At 36.3% G+C, this 23,131-nt stretch overlaps 1 protein-coding gene across 2 annotated transcripts; it reads left to right on the forward strand.

Moving 5' to 3' along the window:
* The first annotated feature begins 117 nt into the window (after positions 1-117).
* LOC105233667 (CCR4-NOT transcription complex subunit 1) lies at positions 118-15,611 on the forward strand. 2 transcript variants are annotated; one of them, XM_049462053.1, is made up of 11 exons: positions 118-1,276; positions 3,744-3,968; positions 4,033-4,560; positions 4,633-5,092; positions 5,226-6,434; positions 7,046-7,807; positions 8,505-10,110; positions 10,179-11,082; positions 11,167-12,335; positions 12,437-12,796; positions 12,884-15,611. In XM_049462053.1, exons 1-11 carry the CDS (start codon positions 1,181-1,183, stop codon positions 12,975-12,977), a joined length of 7,413 nt encoding a protein of 2,470 aa, XP_049318010.1. In that variant the 5' UTR covers positions 118-1,180; the 3' UTR covers positions 12,978-15,611. The 2 variants fall into 2 exon arrangements, with proteins under 2 accessions (XP_049318010.1, XP_049318011.1); XM_049462054.1 differs by having other exon boundaries at positions 7,067-7,807.
* Positions 15,612-23,131: the final 7,520 nt, after the last annotated feature.

The following is a 23,131-nucleotide window of genomic DNA, read 5'->3' on the forward strand; positions in this document are numbered from 1 at the left end:
ATAATTCCTCTTCCTTGCATTGGTAGATTTTTGTGCTACCCGTAAGGTGGCAACACTATGTATTTTATGTAGAAAATTATGAAGTGTGAGGTTTTCGTAGTCTTGCTGGATGAGACAAGGAAATTGCCGTGAATAGGAAAAGTGGACTAATTTTTAATTGCGAGGAAATCACTATCAATAGTGGAAACGACCGATTTGAATAATTTGCTTAATAATTTACGAAGTGTATCTCCCTTTTGATTGAAAGGAATTAATATAAATATATGTATGTGAGCGCAATTTTGTGAAATTATTACGTGTATTGACGAGGCATTGGTGTACGTGAAAAAATGTGTTGAGCGAAAGAGAGGGAAAAGGCAATACTACATTTTGATACATTAATAATAATTTATTTTCTGATATTAATGGGAGAAGATAATTTTAATGCGTGATTTGGAATATAAATGAGTTTTTTGGCCCCTTAATATAAGGGGCCAAAGTAAAGGTGAAAGCAACGAAGAAATTTGAGGCTCCTCAACGAAGATATCCGCTAATCAGCAAATAAGGAAAAAAATTAAAGAGACAAGAGCAACGAGATAAAATAAGTAAAAAAAGAACAACAACAACAAGAAGAAGGTGAATAATCGGTGGCTACTTGAAGTGCCTGTTCAGTGTAAAACAATCACAAGTTGTCAAAGTGCTACCAGCCAGGCATATTTTTTTTTTACTTTCAACAAAAATAAACTAAAAAAATTGAAACTTGATAAATCAAAAGCAGAATAAAAACAAAACCTACGAAAGACGACCATTATAGGCCAATTCCGCTGCGCAATTTCCAAATTACTAAATCAAGCAATCATATATATAATAAATAATAAAAATATTAATACGAAAACGTGAAAAGAGAAAAGAAATTGTCAACGTCATTCGTCCAATATCGCTTTCGATTTTATATTCTCTTTGGACAAAAAGTGAACGAATTTTCGCTAATTCGTTACAATTGTCATACGATTCAATTGTACGGAATTATTTTTTCATTTTTTAATTTCCTTTTGTACATTGGCCGCTCGCGTGTGCGTGTGTGTGATCATATTCTTCGGAAGGCTTCATTCAGTGCAATCACTGTCCTTGAAGCTCACTCCCGAGAACAGATCCCACATCGTGTGCCGTTGCCGTACAATCCTTGAATGGGACACCAGCTATGAACCAACTGAAATTCACACTAGCGGAGATTGGTATTTTGGTCAAACAACTGAACAAGAAAAATTTTGCTGAAACCAGCGAGAACATAAATCAGGTATTGTGTATTTTAAATTATTGGATATTTTTATCGGTGTTAATGATTGTAGAAAGTGTGTTCAAAGGTCTCGGCTATGACATTTTTATTTACACAGTAAACGCGTATGCACATATGTGTGCATACACAGCAGTCAACATGCGACCACTTGAAGCTTTTGTATTTAACAATGGCAGTTATTGTTATTGTTGCATGTGTGATCAATAGTGTTGGTTAGGGTGAAGTCAATGTTTATAATTATGGCAGAGATGTATCATCATTGCCTCATTACCTCCTTGCTGCTTGATCAAACCCCCTTACCATATGCCTTTATCATACTAATCGGTGATTTCTTATTCCCACTGTCATTCATTTAAAACATTATTGAAATATACCTGAACACACCTCTTGTGTTGTTATTTTCGCTTTTTCCATATCGTTTCAGTCGCTGCCAGTTATTTATAACTTGTAATTTTTAAATTTTACGTTGCAATTGGAATATACCCATCAATCACCGAAACTCTAATATATAGAAAGAATTAGCCTGGCGTATACAAGTGTTTGGATTAAAAATGTCAGTTGGCCTTTAAGTAACTTTAAGAGAAATATTTGGTATTTGGAGACATGAATATATTGTGATATCACTTTCGATGAATGCTGATAGAGTGCGATCATTTTTAATATATTTGCATCCAGATACCTTTTGGTTATTTAAAATTTTCCTATCCGATAACAATATAATCGCTTTTCATAAATATATTTTCTGTATTAGATTTATAAGTATGTAAAAGTATTTTATTTATGGCTGATTTAACTTAATTAAAATAGCATTAAAATAATTTAAACTGATTCAGTAACACAGTTTTCTTTCAAAATAAATATTTTAAAACACATTGTTATTTATCGTAACTTTTTATAAACGCATTAGCTGCTGTCAAATTTCGTCTATTAAACAAACTCGCTGCCATTGAAGAGAAAAATTGGCTTCGTTAAGTTTTTGCTTCCACTCGTTTCTCCTCGCTAATCCAATCACTTTTTGCCGACGCCATTACAGTTTGCAAAGAAAATTTGTGATCGGTAGTTTTGTTACTTTTTGTTCCGATTGTAACCTCGATTTTTGATTGAAAGATATTATAAAAATGTTGAAAAATGAGTACAAAATAAAGCCCTAACATAGGGCTCTGAAAGTTGTTCATTAGTTTGTTGATAGAACTGTGCAAACATGTTTTAAAAAGCGTTTGCAAGAGCTTGCGGACTTTTTCTTTTTGATTTTTTTTTAATTGGTCATTGGTCGCTTCCATCGTCGTATTCGCAGCTTTGTCGCCTTGTAATCTTGTTTTATTTCGTCATAAGTATACGCACAAAAATTTGCAAGAAATTGAGATGCAAGTGAAAACGCGAAGCGAACGATATAAATAGTTATTTGAAAATTCTGTCTTAAGTAAAGAAGTGAAGTGACACAATTTTAAATGAGAAAAACTTTCCGCTATTCACGGATTTTAAAAATGTAGTATATATGTATAAGTAAAGTTAAATGGAGATAAAACTGTGATTGAAAATTTGTATTACAATTTGATTAAAACTAAAATACAAGTTACCAAATAAAGCCTTGAGAATTAAACGGATAGGATAACTGGAAATCGGTAATTTGTTGTAAAGTAATTTCTATATTTTTATGAAATATGTATATTTTCATATAGACGAAGTGTATAATCTTCCAGCAGCAGTGCGTTGATTCGTGGAAAGACATATCTTATGCTGTAGAAAGAAAGAGAAAGATATTGGTATTTCTTCATATGCAAGTGGGCGACTTGTATTGTGCGTAGCGTTGTCCCTCTTTCGTTTCGTTAGGTTTTGCGTTTAGTATTCCCAATTTGTTTCCAATTGGAGGGGCATCGGTGAGAAGACTCCAATGTTTGAGAATTTTAATATTACAAGGACTTCAATCTTATTTCAACCTTTGCCTTATTTTATTGTGTGCACAACTTTTCTATCAAAATTGCATATGGAAATTGTTATTGTTAAATTATGTTTATGGCTTTAGTTTATTAGGAGATATACATATTTATATAAACATCGGAAACTTGCTTAAATATTTCTCAAGGAAATACCTTCACTTTTTCTTCAATATAAGTTGAGATCTCTTCCTCAACGAGCATGCTCATATGAATAGAGTGAAAGAAATCACCATTTTACTATCTGCATAAGGATTTCTTGCAATTGTTTTAGAGTAAATACTTTTAAATATTTTTCTTGGAGACTTTAGGGCAGCTTTATTATTGCCAAGAACGTATTGTTTTTGTACATCAGCTTATTAAACGTTCAATCATATTCCCGTTAACACTTACATTTGAAACTTTTGAGTAATATTGCGTTGGAGATAAATGGTTAAAAGGAAAATTTCTTTTTGTTAATTTGTTGTTAATTATAAAATATAACCATTACTTTATTAAAAAGTATTGACTAGACATATTTGAATAATTCACAGTATATAAAAGAGATCGGTTTGGAAGCGGACCGCCATTGTTTGCGCTGCCTATTCTCGGTGATCAATTTTACTGACACGATATCAACAAGTCCGAATTCGAATTACAATTTTATTGTAGAAGCACAAGCTAGATTACTGGGCGCCCAATTGGAAAATCAACTGACTAGAGCGTCCTTCATATCGAATATTTGCTTTGCTGTCGACCATTGCTTTTCTCAACAAAAGGTTTGTTTTTACCGTGAATTTGTTTTTTTTTTTAATAAACTTCATTGCTTTATCATTTTTTTAGACTCTTAAACCGACACCACAACTTATAGCGCAAATAACTAAGTTAACAGGAATTAGTAAACTTTGTGAAGTTGTATTGTCAATAGCATTAACTCATTCGTCACAAGCAGATTTACGCCAATACTCTTTGGAACATCTCAAAGTATCATTCAGTGAGCTGATTGAATCATTCTTAGAAAATAAAGAAAACAGCATTGCTGAGAAGTGCAATTTACAAGACGTATCTGTAGAAATATTACAACTGCTTCTTGTTTGTATAAACGAAGTTGTAAGCAAAGAACTTAAAAGTAAATTTTTGGATTTACTACGCAAACAATTTCCCCTTGAACGAGTTCCTCTCATACTATCGCCACATTTATATCGTAAAAGACTTAATTGTTGTGATTCTCCAGCGTTATTGCCACCAGAAGACACTGAATTGATTTACAACAAACAATACGCTGATGGCGGTACCGTTAGTCAACATTTGACGGAAATTGGTATTGAAGATATTTATGACAACTTATGCAAGACAATATTTACTACACAGGTAACCTGAAAATTTGTTGTGCTGCAATGATTGAAATATGTATAAAAAATTAAAATGTGAATATTTTTTCAGTTGAATAATAATATTATGGACACATCCTGGATTAATTTAATCCTAGAGATTGGTTACGAATTCACCTCAAGCGTTGAAGAATGTAAGAATCATCTACGTTGTGGTTCGCGCGAACTTCAATCACAGGATGTGGCCAAGATCATTGGTCTCATGTGCCGCAGGCACTCCTCATTACTCGATTGCAATGTGAACTTAGGAACTCCGGCCAATTTTTGGCCGGGTCAGCCGGGAACTGGCCCCAACGCACAACAACAAAATGTGGCCAATAATAATGACGGCAGTAACGTTACGAGCAGTGGCGTTGATAAAACAACCAACTTAAATGACAAAAAAGACAAAGTCGGTGGCAACCCAGTGGGTACCATCAGCACAGAAACCACGCAAGCATGGAAACCGGACGTGTTTGTGCAGGCACTGAAGGAAGTAGTGCCACAGCTGAATTGGAAAGAGGTTTGCTTAGGTAAGTTCAATATGTTGCTATGTTGTTGTGAAAGCGACAGAAAAAATTATCGAAATATTTTTAAAGTTCTCGTTATACATCTTAAAATAAATACAATAAAATAAATACTTTAAACATTTACTTATTTTTTAAGAACTTGATCATCCGGAATTCATTTTGAAGGACAGAATCGGACTTGATCTGCTGCTGACCATTTTCCGTTTGGGTACACAATCTGCTCTATTCCCACATCCAGAATGTATATATCGTCATTGGCAAAACGTAAACGGTCAGCTATCGCTGATAGCGGTTATGTTAAAAAATCCCGATCTGTTTACATTCTCCGATTACATCTTCACCGCCGCACCAGTAGAGATGCTAAAAACGCCACCAGATACCGATAACAAAGAAGTGTGCGCTTGGAAATCTCTACACTTAGTGGAAGTTTTGCTGTATATTGCAGACCAAGGATTCTACCATCAAGTTATTGAATTGTTCAAATTCCCAGCACAACATTGCCCCGATATATTGTTTTTGTCACTTTTACACATAAATCCACCAATTACTGCATTACGTCAAGAACTTTTTAGTCAACTCATACCGACTTTTCTAGCAAATCATCCAAATTCAGGCGTAATACTTATGACTGCTTGGAGTTCACAAAATTTTGGTGGAATTTTACGTCCCATTATTATGCAGTCCATGTCGGATTGGTATCAGCGCGGCACCGAATATGATCAGGTTAAGCTTTCGCGTATACTTGATGTAGCACAGGATTTAAAAGCACTATCGACACTGCTTAATGAACGTTCATTTCTATTTGTGATCGATTTGGCATGCCTAGCATCGCGACGCGAATACCTTAAACTGGAAAAATGGCTAAGTGATAAGATACGTGAACATGGTGAGCCCTTCATTCAAGCTATTTTGAAATGCCTACAACGTCGTTGCCCACAAATAACAAACGCTAAAATACCGGAAAGCCAATTGCCATCCAAACAGGCTCAGCTACCACCTGAAACAGTGACAACAATGTTGCAATGCCTACAAGGTTGCATTGGCAATGTACCACCAGAAATAGTTGATCTTATTATGCAAATGACAGCGAACTGTTCGATCATGGCGAACAAGGCAAGAGCCGCCGTGCCACCATTAGTGCCACAACTACAAGGTGTTATGCGTGGGCATCGTGGCATGGATATGGCCGGTGTACCGGGCGTACCGCCACCACCTTTCTCCGCCAATTTGAATGCACAACAAATGTTTGGACCCACAATGGATACGCTATCGAATTTAACCACAAATATAGCCAGCTTAAATCTCGGTGGACCTAATGGCGCCTTCAATTTTGGAAACGTCTTAGGTAAGTTGAAGAGTAAATATTGGTCATTACTTTTATTATAAATAAGTTAAAAATGAAACGTTAGACGTGCAGTAGTGTTTGTTTTAGCTTTATGTACTATTAAAAACATAAATTGAACGGGCATCTACGTTGTTCCAACATGGTATGACTTTCACCGCTAATTTCACATTTGACTGTAATAGCAAAGTTATTGAAACTACATTAGGAAAATAAAAATGTACCTATACCAAAGAAATATAAGCCCAAACCAGAAATTAGAGCAATCATATTGCTCTGCAAAACATAACCTCAGTAATTTGGAAAATTACGAGATGCAATTTAATGTCCAACTGAAAACTTAGTTTAAACAATACATAGACAAAAAAATATAGTTCTATACTTTAGAGGAATTTCTTAGAGATTTCAAACCCGATCGCAGATAAAATGCTCTTAGTCGAAGCCAACTTCTATTTATACGAACTAATAAATTGGCTAAATTCTAAACCCATGTGCATTTTCAAATGTTCAAACAAAATTGCTATAAACAAAGTTGGTGAGGTAAAGATTCTGGGTATAAATTTGTTTCTATAGAAATCTTTTAAGTTGGCGTAATTGAATATACTAATTCATAGGTAATTTGGCGTCTACACCAGCTTCTCCGTCGCGTCTTATGAATCCAGCTGCCAGTCCATATCCGCTAAATGCTATGCAAATTCCACCACCGAATATTGGAAATTTAGGTAGAATGCCGCAAGCAGCGCAACAGCCGACACCAACGCCACCTAACCCCATAAATCCGGGTATGGCTGATCTGCAAGGACCCGTCTCCAAGGAAGTTGAAGATGAGGCTAATTCATATTTTCAACGCATCTATAATCATCCACCACATCCCACACTGTCTATTGATGAAGTACTTGATATATTGCAAAGATTCAAGGATTCGAATATACGTCGTGAACAGGAAGTTTATCAATGTATGTTGCGTAATCTATTCGAAGAGTATCGCTTTTTCCCACACTATCCAGAGAAGGAGTTACAAATCACAGCACAATTATTTGGTGGCATAATAGAGCGTAATTTAGTGCCCTCATGTGTGGCATTAGGTTTGGCCTTGCGCTGTGTTTTGGATGCATTGCGCAAACAGGACTCGAAAATGTATAATTTTGGCATAACGGCATTGGATCGTTTCAAAAATCGACTACATTCATACAACAAATACTGTGAATACATACGTTCCATTGCGCATTTTAATGACTTTCCACCGCATTTGATTCAATATGTAGAATGTGGCTATTTGCAACAGGAACCACCACCTGCCAAGATACAAATGCTTATGGCTGGTAGTGGACAACAGCCGCAACCCGATTCAATTTATCGCAGCAATTCTGTGACAGGTGAGTTTGTTTACAAAAGCGTGCATATATTTTCTATATGTTAAAGTACAGGGTGACTCCAAAAAAATATATATTTTTAAATTTTATTTTATCTGTTTAATTTTTTTCACTTTATCAGTTTGTAGTGATAGTGTGATAAATTTTCCTACTGTAAAACAGATAGCGCAAAATCAGAATCGCACAGAGATATTTCGAGTATATTTTAACCTGAAATCTCCTTGGTGGAGGGATTAATAAGTGTCATTTTTGTATCGCGAAATCTTGCTAAACATAATAGATTATTGTGATAATCTACTCAACAGTCTAAATCTCGTGATTAAATATTGGTCAGAACATTTTTTTCTTTTTAATTATTGTCATTTTTATATAATATATATTTAACTAGTAATTTCCTCTATAATTTTTCTCTATTTTGTTATTCGACGTCATCTGTGCAATATCGCCTGCATAGTTTTGCTTTAAAATAAAAGTATTTTTCAACACAAAAAAGCTATGTGAATGAATATTTCAAGTTACCCTGTACCAGAATTTAGTCGCGTTTAAAGAAATAGTTAATTTTTTTCAGATAATTTTGTAATATGATTTTTAAATATTTTAAAGTGCATGAAAAATAGCATATTTAAAAATTTATATGAAATAAAAATGCTTGTATATTGCCTATTAAAACTGCATGTTTCTTTTGATTTTTAAATTCTAGGAAATATTGTAACAACACCAACACAACAAAAGCCTATGGTTGTTGCTCAGTCCATACATGCATCACGTATGAAATCAATTGCTACCGCTACTAATATCGATACACTATTGGTTGCCAATCAAGAGGAGAAGATCACTATACCGCCCGAACCAGTACAGGATAAAACCGCATTCATATTTAACAATTTAAGTCAACTGAATATACCGCAGAAATGCGAAGAGATTAAGGAAATCATGACGAAGGAATATTGGCCGTGGCTAGCACAGTATCTGGTGCTGAAGCGCGCTTCATTGGAATTCAACTTTCATTCGTTATATTTCAATTTCTTGGAGGCACTGAAGAATCCCGAAATCAATAAATATGTAACCAAGGAGACACTCCGGAATATAAAAGTTTTACTCCGTTCCGATAAGGGTGTGGTGAATTTCTCTGACCGCAGTTTGTTAAAGAATCTGGGTCATTGGTTGGGCATGATGACGTTGGGACGCAATAAGCCTATTTTACAAATTGAATTGGACTTGAAAACCCTATTGGCCGAGGCATATCATAAAGGACAACAGGAATTGCTGTTTGTTGTGCCATTTGTAGCTAAAATATTGGAATCTTCAGGTAAATCGAAGGTCTTCAAAACACCCAATCCATGGACAATGGCTATTATGAATGTACTTGGAGAATTGCATCAGGAGCCTGAATTGAAACTTAATTTGAAATTTGAAATTGAAGTGCTTTGCAAGACATTAAATCTGGATTTGCAGAAATTAAAGCCGATCGTCTATTTGAAGGACCCCTCACGTTCGATGAATATTGAACATCAAATGGCCCAGCCTAAACCCAAAAATGTTGAGGCACCGCCTCAGCAGCAACAGCAACAACAACAACCGTCACAAGGTCAAACTCCAGGTCCCGGACAAATGGGTCCAAACGATTCAGACGCACAAGCCTTACTCATGGGTGGCGGTGGTAGTGGTGGCGTTAGCGGCGCAAACATAACAGGCGGTGTAGTGCCTTCACCCAGCATTAGCAACGAATCAGCCGGACAGGTTATAATGCAAGCGCCCGAACCGCGTTTCTCTTTCGTCGATATAAATATAGCCAATTTCCATCTGATCGCTCAGCATGTGGTACTATCGCCGAACATAACATTTTTGCATGCCAATCCAGGTCTCAAGCATATTGTACTCAATGCAATTGAACGCACAATTACCGAATGGCTGCAACCGGTCGTAGATCGCAGTGTGCGTATTGCAGTGACCACAACAGAGCAAATTGTGCGCAAAGATTTCGGACTCGATCCAGATGAGAATCGCATGCGCACAGCTGCACATCAAATGGTGCGTTATTTATCGGCTGGCATGGCGATGATTACCTGTAAAGACTCCTTGTCGCAAACATTGACAAATAACATACGCAAAGCGTTCTTATCTGCGCTGACTGGCGGACCAAGTTATCAGGACATCGAAGCGGCGGCAATACAGCTTAGCAATGACAACGTCGAGCTCGCTTGCGCTTTTATACAAAAGACAGCGGCTGAGAAATCAACACCCGAAGTAGATCGTCGCATGTCCACCGACTTTGATACACGTAAAATGACTAGAGATGAGGGCGGGTAAGTCACACGCACATTGTATTACTATAGGTACACAAATATATAATCACTTCCTTTCATTTTTGCAGTCGCTTTTATGACACACAAACATTGGCCTATCAAACCGAGCGCATGCCGGAGCAAGTACGTTTGAAAGTCGGCGGCATACCACATACACAATTCGCTGTGTACGCCGAGTTTGCACGCAATATTCCCGGCTTCCAACAGATGACCGAACGCGATATCGCTCTATTCTTGCCCAAACCACAAGAGTTGCCCCCGGCTACCTTCGGCAATGACGAAATGGGCCTCCTGTATGCCGAATTAGCTGCCAAAATGGATGCATTCCTCAACAGCACCATGAATATATCCACACTGCAGTTGCAGGCCAGCAAAATACATGCGCTTCTGAATGCGCTAATGGTAACTAGGCGTATACGTGATAATGAATCGGCTTTAAATCTACTGACACGCGTCGTTGAGGGTCTCATTGAAGGATTGGTGAACATACCCGAACACATCGAGCAAATGAAATTGTACCGTGATATACATTTACGTATACTCAATATGTTACAGAATACTTTTGGTGCTGGTGTAACAGAACGAGCAATCACCAAATGCATTTTCGATGTACGCGAAGAGGTGCGCTACAATGTTGAAGCTATCAAATGGCTTATAACCTCACATTTCATAAATGTGCCGCAATTCGATTTGTTGTTGCGCGAAGCTATGGATAATGGCAATAATTACATGGCTGTCACGTTTGCCATGACATTAATGGAGCGGCTGCTTGATGGACGCACCAGCGCCACTTTGGAAACAGAAATGACTGGCACATTCGAGATGTTGGGTCGCTTGCCACAGAATCGGCATCGCTATCCTGACGCCACGACTCATCAGATTGATATGATGGATGCGGGACCATTTGGCGGAACTGATCACTATTTGGCCGGTTCCAGACAATACATGACCTCGGGCATGCAGCATGTACGGGTGAGTGCCAAATGTTTGTTATGTTGTTGCTTTTTCTCAACTTCATTAAAAAAAATAATAAATTCTTTTTGTATGCTATTATAGTCCAATGATTGCGATGATCCACCTGGTTTGCAAGAGAAGACCGAATTCCTGCTCAAAGACTGGGTCTCCATCTACAACCAATCGAACAATTTGTCGCGTGAGGCCAAGATCTTCACATCATTTGTACAGAAGATGAATATGTATGGCATTCTGAAGACCGATGACTTGATAACACGCTTTTTCCGTCAGGCCACACAAATCTGCATTGATTTGGTGTATCGCATACTGAACGACCCAAGCAATTCACCATTGCAAGCGCGTACCAAAATCTTCCATTGGATCGACGCATTTGTGCATTTAATTGCTCTGCTGGTACGCCACTCCGGCGAATCGGGCAATACCACGACAAAAATGAACCTGCTAAACAAGGTGCTCGGCATTGTTCTCGGCATATTGCGGCAGGACCAAGAATTGCATGGCACCGCATTCCAACAGCTCGGCTATCATCGCTTCTTTGTGATGCTATTCCTAGAGCTGAGCTCACCCGACGCAGTACTAGAGAGTCTGATGCACAGCATTATAACTGCCTTCTCGCACACGTATCATCTTCTCAATCCAGAACATGCACCCGGTTTCGGCTACGCCTGGTTGGAGTTGATCTCACATCGCATTTTTATCGGACGTATACTAGCACAGATACCGCAACAGAAGGGCTGGCCACTGTACTCACAGCTGCTGCTCGATTTGTTCCGCTATCTGGCGCCATTCTTGCGGAATGCCGAGCTAGCGAAGCCCGTACAAACATTGTACAAGGGAACGCTGCGCGTTCTGCTCGTGTTATTGCACGATTTCCCTGAATTTTTATGTGACTATCATTTTGGTTTTTGTGATGCAATACCGCCAAATTGCATACAAATGCGCAACATAATATTGGCTGCTTTTCCACGCAACATGCGTTTACCCGATCCGTTTACGCCTAATTTGAAAGTGGATATGTTGGCGGAGACTGCAACAGCACCGAAAATTTGCTCAAATTACGTATTCAATATACAGCCAGCAAATTTCAAGAAAGATCTCGACTCCTACCTGAAGGCACGCGCTCCGGTAACTTTCCTCTCGGAGCTGCGCTCACACTTGCAGATCTCAAATGAGCCCGGCTCACGTTACAACATTCCGCTCATGAATGCGCTCGTACTGTATGTGGGTACGCAAGCTATTTCGCACATAAGGTGAGTAACAACATGCTCTTTGATTGTTTGAAACGCACTACTTAGTTTTTGTTTCAATTTTCGTATTTTACCTATTTTTTTATGAATATTACCACGCGCAGAAGTAAAAATTTCGTGCCCAATACATCGAACATCGCACACAGCGCACACATGGATATATTCCAGAATTTGGCTGTCGACTTGGATACCGAAGGACGCTATCTCTTCCTGAACGCCATTGCCAATCAATTGCGTTATCCGAATAGCCACACGCACTACTTCAGCTGCGCAGTGCTACATTTGTTCGCCGAGGCCAACTCTGAGGCCATACAAGAGCAGATTACACGTGTGCTACTTGAACGTCTCATTGTGAATCGGCCACATCCATGGGGTTTGTTGATTACCTTCATCGAGCTGATCAAGAATCCCATCTACAAGTTCTGGGATCATGACTTTGTGCACTGTGCACCAGAGATTTCAAGGTAAGTGCCAAAAAAAATACAAAATCTTAGTGCTACGTAGAAAAAATCGTAATTGTTTAATATCGATAATTTTCGTTGAACGCTTAGATTATTCGAGTCGGTGGCACGTTCGTGTATGGTCAAGTCGAATCATCAGCCGCAAATCAACAATATGGATGGTGACATTCAGGAAATCAATTAATGTTGCATTACAACAACAAAAACAACAAGCAAAACGAGTAGAACAATGTAGTTCTCACCTTAGTGATGGTAGTATACACGCAGTGGAAATAAACGGTGCTAGTTGTAAGAATGATTTGTGTATTTAGTTGTGGGGGCTGTTGGTAGCGATGGCGGCGTTGCTGACAGTCCACAGCCGTCCATTTCCACTATGAGCGTCACGCTGTCGATCACATTGAACAGAAGTAGCAGAAGATTAAAAAGTTTTTTTAAGCTAAAGATACAAAAACATATAATTGATTTATGAATTAAGAGATTGCAAATTTTTTAAAAAGAAAAAACTAAAAAAATTGAAAAATCAAAAATGGAAAAGAAAACGAAAAAAGTAAAAAAAAAACAACAACATATATATATACTATAAATAAACAAATAATTTACTTGTAAGTAGTTTAAAATACACGATAAAGAGGAAGCAACACTTGAAAGCAAATTTAAATTAAATTAAATTTATTAATAACTAATTGATGTATTATAAATATAAAATTAATTTGAACAAAAAAAAAACAACATATATGCTAATTATTAAACAACAAATTACAGATGTTGGTGTAAAAATTTATAGTTGTTGGCAAAAGAAGTAGCGAGAAAAACAAACACTTTATCGAAGCATATGCAAAACGAGCGAAATAACGAACAAGCCCAGCACGAGAGTGTAGTTTAAGAACCAGGGCGAGTAAAGTATGAGCGAAGCGCGACGAGTATGAGTACAGTATGTGAGTTGTTTAAAATGTATTTGCTGCATCGCTGACCTGAAACACTGCGGCAAAACAATTTACAATTTTAAATAAATGATAATTACAAAAATGCAAACAAAAACAAAGCATAATGGTAAGCATTAAGCGTAGATACAGATGTAATATGTACTCAAAATAGCAAAAAAAAAGGAAATATAAAATTAACAAAATAAAAAAATAAAATTAACAAAAAAGTAAAAGTAAACAAATGAAAAAATAAATGCATTGAAAAAAACAAAAATCTTCAAACAAAAAAATTGTAAAATCAAATAAAGCAAAAAATTACAAAACGTGTACATATTTGTATCAAAAAAAAAAACTAAAAGAAATACTAATAATGAAATAAAAAAACGATGCATAAGCAGAGCGCGAAATGCAGAGTTGCAATATTTCAACATTTGCTGGCTGGTTGCAAGTGGGAAGCAAGCAATTTGGAAAAAAAAAATGACAAAAGCAAACAAGATTCAAAATTTGAAAACATGTTTGTGCACGTTTCAACCATAGCCTAGCAAATGTTGCTGGTATTTCAAAAAAGAAATATATATATATATATATATATATATAAACATTAATGGTGATGCTTTTAAAATAAAATAACTTATAATGGCGATGATGTGATGTATAAGAGAGAGAGAGCGTAAGAGAAAAGGTGGAGAGCTTGAAGCAGGAGCGCAATGTACAAACCCAATTTTCGTTTTTCCGAAATGAAAAGAAATTAATTTGTTTTGAAATAAATGGAATTATAGAAAAAAATAAATATTAAAAAAATCTAAAAAGAAAGTGACAAAAATTAAAAACGGTAAATAAAAGGTACAAAGATAAAAAAAAATTAAAAATAAATTGAGATTAAAAATTAAATTAATATTGAATAATAAATTGTATTTCAACAATAATATTTAAAAAATAAATTGAAACTAAAAATAATTAAAGTTAAAAATAAAAATGAAACTAAAAAATTATTAAAATTAAAAATAAAAATGAAACTAAAAAATTATTAAAATTAAAAATTAAATTGAAGTAAAAAAATAATGTTTCAATTTAACAAAATAGTTAAAAATAAAAAATTAATTCAACTAAAAAATAATTAAACATTAAAAATTAAATTGAAACTACTAAAGTTACGCAAAATTTTATAATTACAAAATAAATTAAAACTAAAAAATAATGTGAAATTAATAAAATAACTAAAATTAAAAAATAAATATTAATTAAAATTAAAAGATAAATTGAGATTAAAAATACATAAAAAAATAAAAAAAAACAATCCAAAAAAAGTTACACAAAATTTTACTTTGAAAATCTTTTCATTTACGATAAAACGAAAAATGCGTTTGTGCACATTTTATGAATTATGTTTTTATTTTGCTTATTAGCATATCATTTCGATAGCTACACTCGAGTGTATGTTTCACCACAATTGGTCCAACTTGATTTTACACACAGACACACGTACAATCACAAACATTTAGAGAGACATTTTGGAGACTTGTGCTCTCTCGATTTATTGGTTTTTGTTTTTAATTAGCAATGTACAGTTTTAAACCGAATAAATAAAAGAAAATTATAAAATAATATAAACAAACTTAAAAATTTAAAAATAATAATAAATTGATAACATTCATGTGTATGTATTAGGCCAAAATTACATCTAATTGAATAAACGTTGATTTCATTTGTTGCTTTACAATTCGCAATTCTACATTTTACTAACGCAATTGCTTTAAGCGTGTTTATTTACCTTGAAAATTAATTCATTGATTTGTTATTAACTATAACTTATTTGTTTGGCGAGGAAAATTTTAATGCGCTCATATTTTAAGCTTATCAAATTAATAAACAGCAAAGAAAATCCAGAAAAAAAATGAATGAAAACCGCAAGAACAACAATTATATAAAAAAACTCATGTGCTGAAAACGGCAAGAACTGTATGTCATTGATCATTTTACTTGGGGAAAGTGTATGTAATTAATATTAAATTAAAATACTTATGTATAATTTCTAATTAAATGTCTAATTGAAAGCAAAGTTAAAATATATACGTATATGTAAATGCATACTGAGCAATTAATTATAATTATGTATTAATTATAAATGGAGTGATTAAATTGCTAGTGAAAGAGAGAGCAGGAATTATATGCAGCCGAAACGAAATACATATATAAATACAAATATATATGTATGATAAATGAACAGAATGAACGTACATATGTATATGAAGAATAATATAAACAAAGGAAAAAGAAAAAAGTAAATACAATGCAAAAAGAAAATTAACAAAAAAAAACCACAACAAGTAACAAAAACGAAAATAAATATATATTACAGATGCATTAAAATAAAACATAGTCATATTCATTAAAAAAGCAACGTTATTTTATTGGCTCCAACGCTTTGCGGGATGGAGCAAATATTGTTTGGGGTTGAGTTAACAGTTCACAGTAACAATTGTCACGAATGACCAGCCGGCAAGGTATTATACCCATTTTGTTACGGAATACGTGTTATATTGGCAAATTTGACCAAGAAAAGGAGATCCATGGCGAGTTAAGCCCAACGTTTTTTTAACCCAGTAGAGAACTGGATGGACCCCAGAGGTGATGATATGTTCAGAGCATACTGAAATTATGGAGGAAACACTTCTCCAACCTGCTGAATGGCAGTGAAAGCTTAACACTAGGAGATGGTGAACCCGATTCCACAATCGGTGACGATGGAACAGACGTTCCATTGTCTGACCATGAAGAAGTCCGAATTGCAATTACCCGTCTGAAGAACAACAAAGCGGCGGAGGCCGATGGTTTGCCAGCCTAGTTATTCCAACACGGCGGCGAAGAACTGATAAGGAGCATGCATCAGCTTCTTTGTAGAATATGGTCAGACGAAAGCATGTACGATGATTGGAAATTAAGTGTCCTCTGTTCAATCCACAAAAGGCGAGACCCCACAATCTGAGCTAACTACCGTGTGAAAGATTAAAGCCCAGCGTCAACAAACTGAAAGCTGCTTTTGACAGGACGAAAAGGAGTTGACTTAATGCCACGATGTCTGAATTTGGCATCCCCGCAAAACTAATACGGATGTGTAAACTGACATTGAACAACACCGAAACCTCCGTCCGCTCGTTTCCGAGCCATGTGCGGTACCAAACGAGGTTTCAGAAAAGTCGACTCCCTTTCGTGCGATTTCTTCAATCTATGGACGATGACAACATCTAAGTTTTTGAGAGAGGTTCTGCGCATTGGCAAAGGATGAATATCGCATTCGCAGCGTCGACGCTGGCTAAGTCGTGTCATCCTAATGGATGAAAACACTACATCTGCGAGAGCATTCGACGCAGTACCCGCCAGGGGAAGCAAGGAAGAAACAACCTTCATTCAGTTGGAAAGACCAAATGGATATGAATCTGGCTACACTTGGAATCTCCAATTGGCACCAAACAGCATTAAACTAAGTGACTACAATTCAGTCTCTCAGGAATTGTTGGAATAACAGCGGGGATAAGTGGGAATTTGTAGCGAAGCGGCATTAATGTTATCCGCAGCACCAATTCTAAGTCGCACTGCATAAGGTTATGTACAGAGGCAATAACTAAACTCGGAAGATAACTCGGTTATTTTCATCTGGATATGTTGTCATTTGCGAATAGAAGTAAATGAAAAGGCAGAATTAGGAAGGTCCTAATGCTTACTATTTCCCTCTGCCTCGTCACTGGTAATTGCCGGCCCTTAAAACTGATGGTCCATTACTGTGCCGCTCAATCGGTCTCTTGCAATATGCGTATTGCTTTGCTGTTTTTGTTTTTTGTTAATCCCTTATCCGAGACTGGTGTTTCTTTTTCATTTGGGACGTTTTAAACGTGGCGGGTCCTACACCTAGCGCACAACCCTAAGGAGGGGTGGTTCGCCCTCCCACTTTAGATCGCCTTCAAATGGATGATTTTTGGTCTTAATCTATGCAAAGGAATTGTTTCTGGCCACTCCCAAGTAAATGGCGCTCAGAGAACTTTCCTCACTTGCGTGAATTTCTACACATGGCTCCATCCTCCAAAATTCGTTAAATTCGTTACAATTTGGGGAATGGTTTCCCACTACATGAAATACTTATCACATCATATATTCCAGGTTCAAATTAAAAAATCTCTTAAATATGAAATTGACAATATTATTTATTTTCAGATTCGAACTTTGAAAGCTTGGCAAACTTCTAGATACTGAATCCGCCTTGTATGTAAAAGTACCCATTAGATACTGAAAAGCTTAACAGTGATGCGTTCCGTAGTCTTTCCAATACATACGTTTGCGTTCTTACGTCGGCAGATTATAAGCTTTAAAAGCTCTTCGTTATTGTGCGACAAAACTACTTTGGAAGCACTTTAAAGCTGCATATAAAGTTTGCTGTGCGGTTTGTGGACTGGTTCTAATGGTGCGACAAAGTACAGGTGTGCGATATACCCACATCCATATTTACATATTTACACATCCATATTAACTTCGTACATAAAATACATATGTATGTACTATGTATACAACTTTTGTATGTTATTCGCGAAGCTCTCTATCTCCCTATGGAAATTATGCGTGTTTTTGTGTGGGTGTGGTTTAAATTGCCTTAGAATATATAAATACATAAGTATACATATGTATGTATTTATGTACATATACATACAAATGTATAAATAAGTAAATGTACTATATATGCCATATACATACATACATACATATATTTATCTACATACATTCGCGTGCAAGTTTAAGTGCTTTCAATGAGGAAACGGCCGGGAGCAGATAAAGTTATTTGCCTCGTAACTGTATACATACATACACTACAGCTTTTATACATACAAAAGAATGTATGTACATATGTACATAAGTATACATAGTCAAGCACACCGTGGAGTATATACAATAAGTGGGTAGAGAAAAAACGCCAAAAAGTTAAGGCAAACGAGGTGAAAAAATTGTGGCCAAGCGAAGCTTGAGGGCGCCACAAACTTAAAAAGCGACGACTTTGCATAAGTATGTATGTATGTATGCAGATATTACTGCTGTTGAATCTCATGGAAGTGCAAATCTGAATCTTTCGACTTTAGAGCTCTGATTGAGAGCGACTGCTTGCTGGCGTGGTTCTATGTCGTAACTGAAAAAGCTTTCTTGGAATTAGCACAAATAATTATAAAAAAAAAAATATTTCTATACTTGTGATATAGCAGAGGTAGTATATAAAGATATATGAATGTATATATACATGTAAGTATGTATGTATATAACGTTCGTTGATGCAATTGACTCAAAGTATTTATATATGTACATACTCTATGTACAGTTACTGACAGTAAATCATCATCATTTAGAATCAAACAATTATTTTTTTTAGTTAATAAAATGTATTTTAAACATTTCAAATGCAAAAATAACTTAAAATAAATTTAAGCATTATCAGCAGACAACTCTTAAACGAATTGTCAAGAACTTCAATTGACAATAAAATAGAATAATGGGACCCCCTTTCCTCATAAATAAACATAAGACTATTATAACATAAACTGCATAAAATGGGTCTAAACTCTTCTTTTACAATCTTCCATACGTTAAAATTTAATTACGGAGATTGTGCTGATCAAGTCACAATATCGATTCCTTGATATTCTCGCCAAGTCTTGACCACACCCCAGGTATGCTTGGGGTCATTGTAATGCTGAAACTGCCAAATTAAAGGCATGTACCATTCAGCATAAGGAAACAATACAACTTCTAACATTATAAGGTATGTAGTTTGAAACTTTTTCGCGTGAGCCGAGGTTTCATTTCAGCATTCTTCGGACATCGAACCAAAACTTTCCCATCGCTACCTACTTGTACTCTATTTATTTTAAATTCATCGGACCAAAGGATCGCACGACTTTTTTGGCAATTCTTTATCGATCCAATTGAAATGCGCTTAAGTAGAAGCCATCGAACTGTTCAGCTGTTTTTTTTTGTGAACATTGGGATTTTCCAAACATCATTTTGAAGAGATTAGTTTCTCCAAGGCGACGCGCAACAGTGCTCGAAGAAATTTTTACACCAAATTCCCTTTTGTTAGCTATAGAGAACTTCCAAGGATAACGTTTGGATAAAATTTCTATATAATTCTTATTATGAAACGAGGATTTTCGTGGCCGTTCCAACATTTCGCATTTTTTGGAGGTTTCAAAGGACTAAACACAAATTTTTGGAAACTTTTCATAATTTTTGCAATTACTGTTATTTTACAAATTTTTTTGTATGTTTACGGCTTGTCCCTGCGCAATGCTTTCCTCTGCCCATTTCTTCTACAAATAATACTACAATATATATCTTTCTTCTTCTTTATTGGCGTAGACACCGCTTACGCGGTTATAGCCGAGTTTACAACAGTGAGCCAGTCGTTATTCCTTTTCGCTGCTTGGCGTAAATTGGAGATACGAAGTGTAGCCAGGTGCTTCTCCACCTGGTCTTTCCAACGGAATGGAGGTCTTATTCTGCCTTTTCTATTCGGACGACATGAGCTAGCCAGCGTAGCCGCTGTCTCTGAAGGATGGAAGCGTGTGTAGAAGTTTGCACAAGTTAGGAAAGTTCTCTGATCGCCATTCACTTTCGACTGGCTAGAGAATATTTGGTGCTGAGCTGCTTGAGCCATATGTACGATGCGAAATTGAATGGCTAGAGAATGCCAGTTGAGTTGAATGTACGATGATTTTACATGTGGCTCAAGCAGCTCAGGACCAAATATTCTCTGAGTACCTAAAAACATCCGTTTGAAGACGAGGTAAAGTGGGAAGGCGAATCATCCCTTCCCAGAGTAGTAAGTTGGATTTGAGACTGTTCACGTAAAAAACGCCGCCAATGAAAAGATCAAAACAGCCTCAGATTAGAGACCCTTCTTTCAATTCCTTACTAAACACTAAATTTCAAGCAAACAAATCCAATTTCTATCCATGATAACAGTCTCCAGATACACAGGTCGCTTTGTAAATAAAGCAAACCAAACTAACAATATCACACCAATTGGCATAGGGAGATCAAACTTCACAGAACAAAAAAGAGCTTGTAACAGTTTAACCAAAATCTTTTATGGATTCGATTTTTCCGCGCGCATGGTCCGGGTTAATTTTGATCTCGGTTTGAAAGCCTCCGAGTACCATCGTCGCCTGGTTTTAAATGTAGAAAAACGAGGAAAAAAATAATGTATCTTTTATTCCCACCCATACATAATGAGTGTGATCAGTTGATATGTTGATCTTATCGATAATTTGCAAATTCGATTAGATTACTACTGATAATTAACTACAAAAATATAGTACTAATACTAACTAAATAATAAATAATATTTCTAACTAATTAAATAATTCATAATAATTTCTAACTTAAAGTCTAACAGCTGGTAAGTTATTATATTAACCTAGTATTTACAATATCGATCGACAATCGATTCTCACATGCACTTAATCCAAAGCAAACACAACGCCTAAGTATCAAGAATAATACATTTCTATTATCGGGAACGACTGAAGAACTATGTCAGTAAAACTGTCTAACTTTCTTAGTTCACATTTGTTTGTTAATTATGTCACCACTTAGAACATTTTCCAGTGATCGCTTGTATTTAATCGATCAAAATCCATATATACTGGTGATGACAAGATACTTTCTATTTACTTGCCTTCTGATGTCAGTAAAATATAATCCAAACACGCATATGCGGTCTGCAATCTAATTTTCATTAGATTATAACTGTATCCGAAATCACAGCCAACAAGGAGGGTCATACTTCAACTGACTCGACATGCGAGTCGACAGATTCCACACGATAATTCAGTGGCTGTCAACTCTACAGTGTACCGTATGTTTTTTTCGATATCTTGGGAGTACTTTGTTCTTTAAACTCTATGTAATGTTAAACTTTAAGTTCACTACATACCTATTCCTCTCCCAACGGGCAAAGGGTGGAGTATACCGCGGTAAGGTATGCCTGTCGTAAGAGGCGACTAAAATCCAATATGCCTTATGTCTGTAGTGGCAAAAACTATAAGGTCTGACCGGAGACTTATATCTGGTACAAATAGGAGTGCGCTCCAATCTGCTCATTGAGAAGACTCGTGCTGGCTGTGGTTTAAACCTAAAGACAGGTAGAATTGAAAATTCAGTTCGGTGTAAAGTTTCACTGCGGCCGGGTGCCGGAACCACAGCGCGGCAGAGGTTTTAAGTCGGCCTCGAACTCGACCAAGGTGGAAAATGTGTCCCTTTCAGCCGACTAAGACCGTCTTCGGCAGGTACTTACGTAAACACAACGACTATTACCTAGTCCTAACCGATCTTATAGCAATACTAAATATTTGCAGTGTGAGAGCTCGCATTTTCATGGTGAAAAGTGATTCGTTTTCGGTGGTTGATTTTCCTGATTTCTTGAAAGGCAACTGGCAAACAGATGATTGTGTATTTACTGTGTTTCGTTGTTCTATTAATATAGTGGCGACAAGTTCAGTTTGTTTAAAAAATAGACACCCATTTGCTTGGAAGTGCTTCGTGCGCGAATAACTTTCGTGGGAATCGGCTCAGCAGTCGACTGCTGTTTACTTCCGGCTTATACGCATAATTCCACGATTCATCACCTATCGTGTTGTCATAGATGTGTTTCGAAATAGCGTTGTCGGGTTTTTTTGTACATTTCTTACGAGCAATCACCGCGAGCCTTTCTTGAGTGGTGGAACAATTGTTTGGGATCCAATGTGAAAAAAATTATCATGATATATTGAATATATAAAGGTCCCAATAATGCCTATAGTTGTCTCAATCTCACAATAGGTGAATTGATGAACTTGCGACCTCGATTGAAATTTAATGGATCTTCATCACCAAAAATTGAATTAACTTAACGCTGCTTGTACCACGACCTTTAATTCCATATTTTGATCGGATTAGCTTAGATTAGATTAGATAAATAAATGGCGATTGCACCGCGACTTAAGTTCTATTGTGCCCTCTCCTAAATCACAACAACTCACTTAACCCCAGCATATTGATAAATTCCAATATACTGCTGGGTGATATTGAGACGATATGAACCCTATTTGGAAACATGAATCTCAGGGCCTTTAGACTGCTGTGCAGTCAATTAGCAGGTGTTCTGGAGTTTCAGGTTCCATGTCGCAGAACCGGCAGTTCATACAAGAAGCTAGGCTCCTGTTATGTAAATGCTTCTTGAGCTTGCAAAATGGCCAGTATAAAAGGCAACAAGGCAACATAAGTTTGTCCCTTGGGAGGTTGATTATATTGTATATTTAAATCTTTTAAGGTTGTAACCACTATCAACTTGGAAACCTACCAACTCCCACTCTTTCATCCTTGCAGAGTAGCTCCTTTA

The sequence above is a fragment of the Bactrocera dorsalis genome, unplaced genomic scaffold (assembly GCF_023373825.1).
Source record: "Bactrocera dorsalis isolate Fly_Bdor unplaced genomic scaffold, ASM2337382v1 BdCtg235, whole genome shotgun sequence".
NCBI classification, from domain to species: Eukaryota; Metazoa; Arthropoda; class Insecta; order Diptera; family Tephritidae; genus Bactrocera; species Bactrocera dorsalis.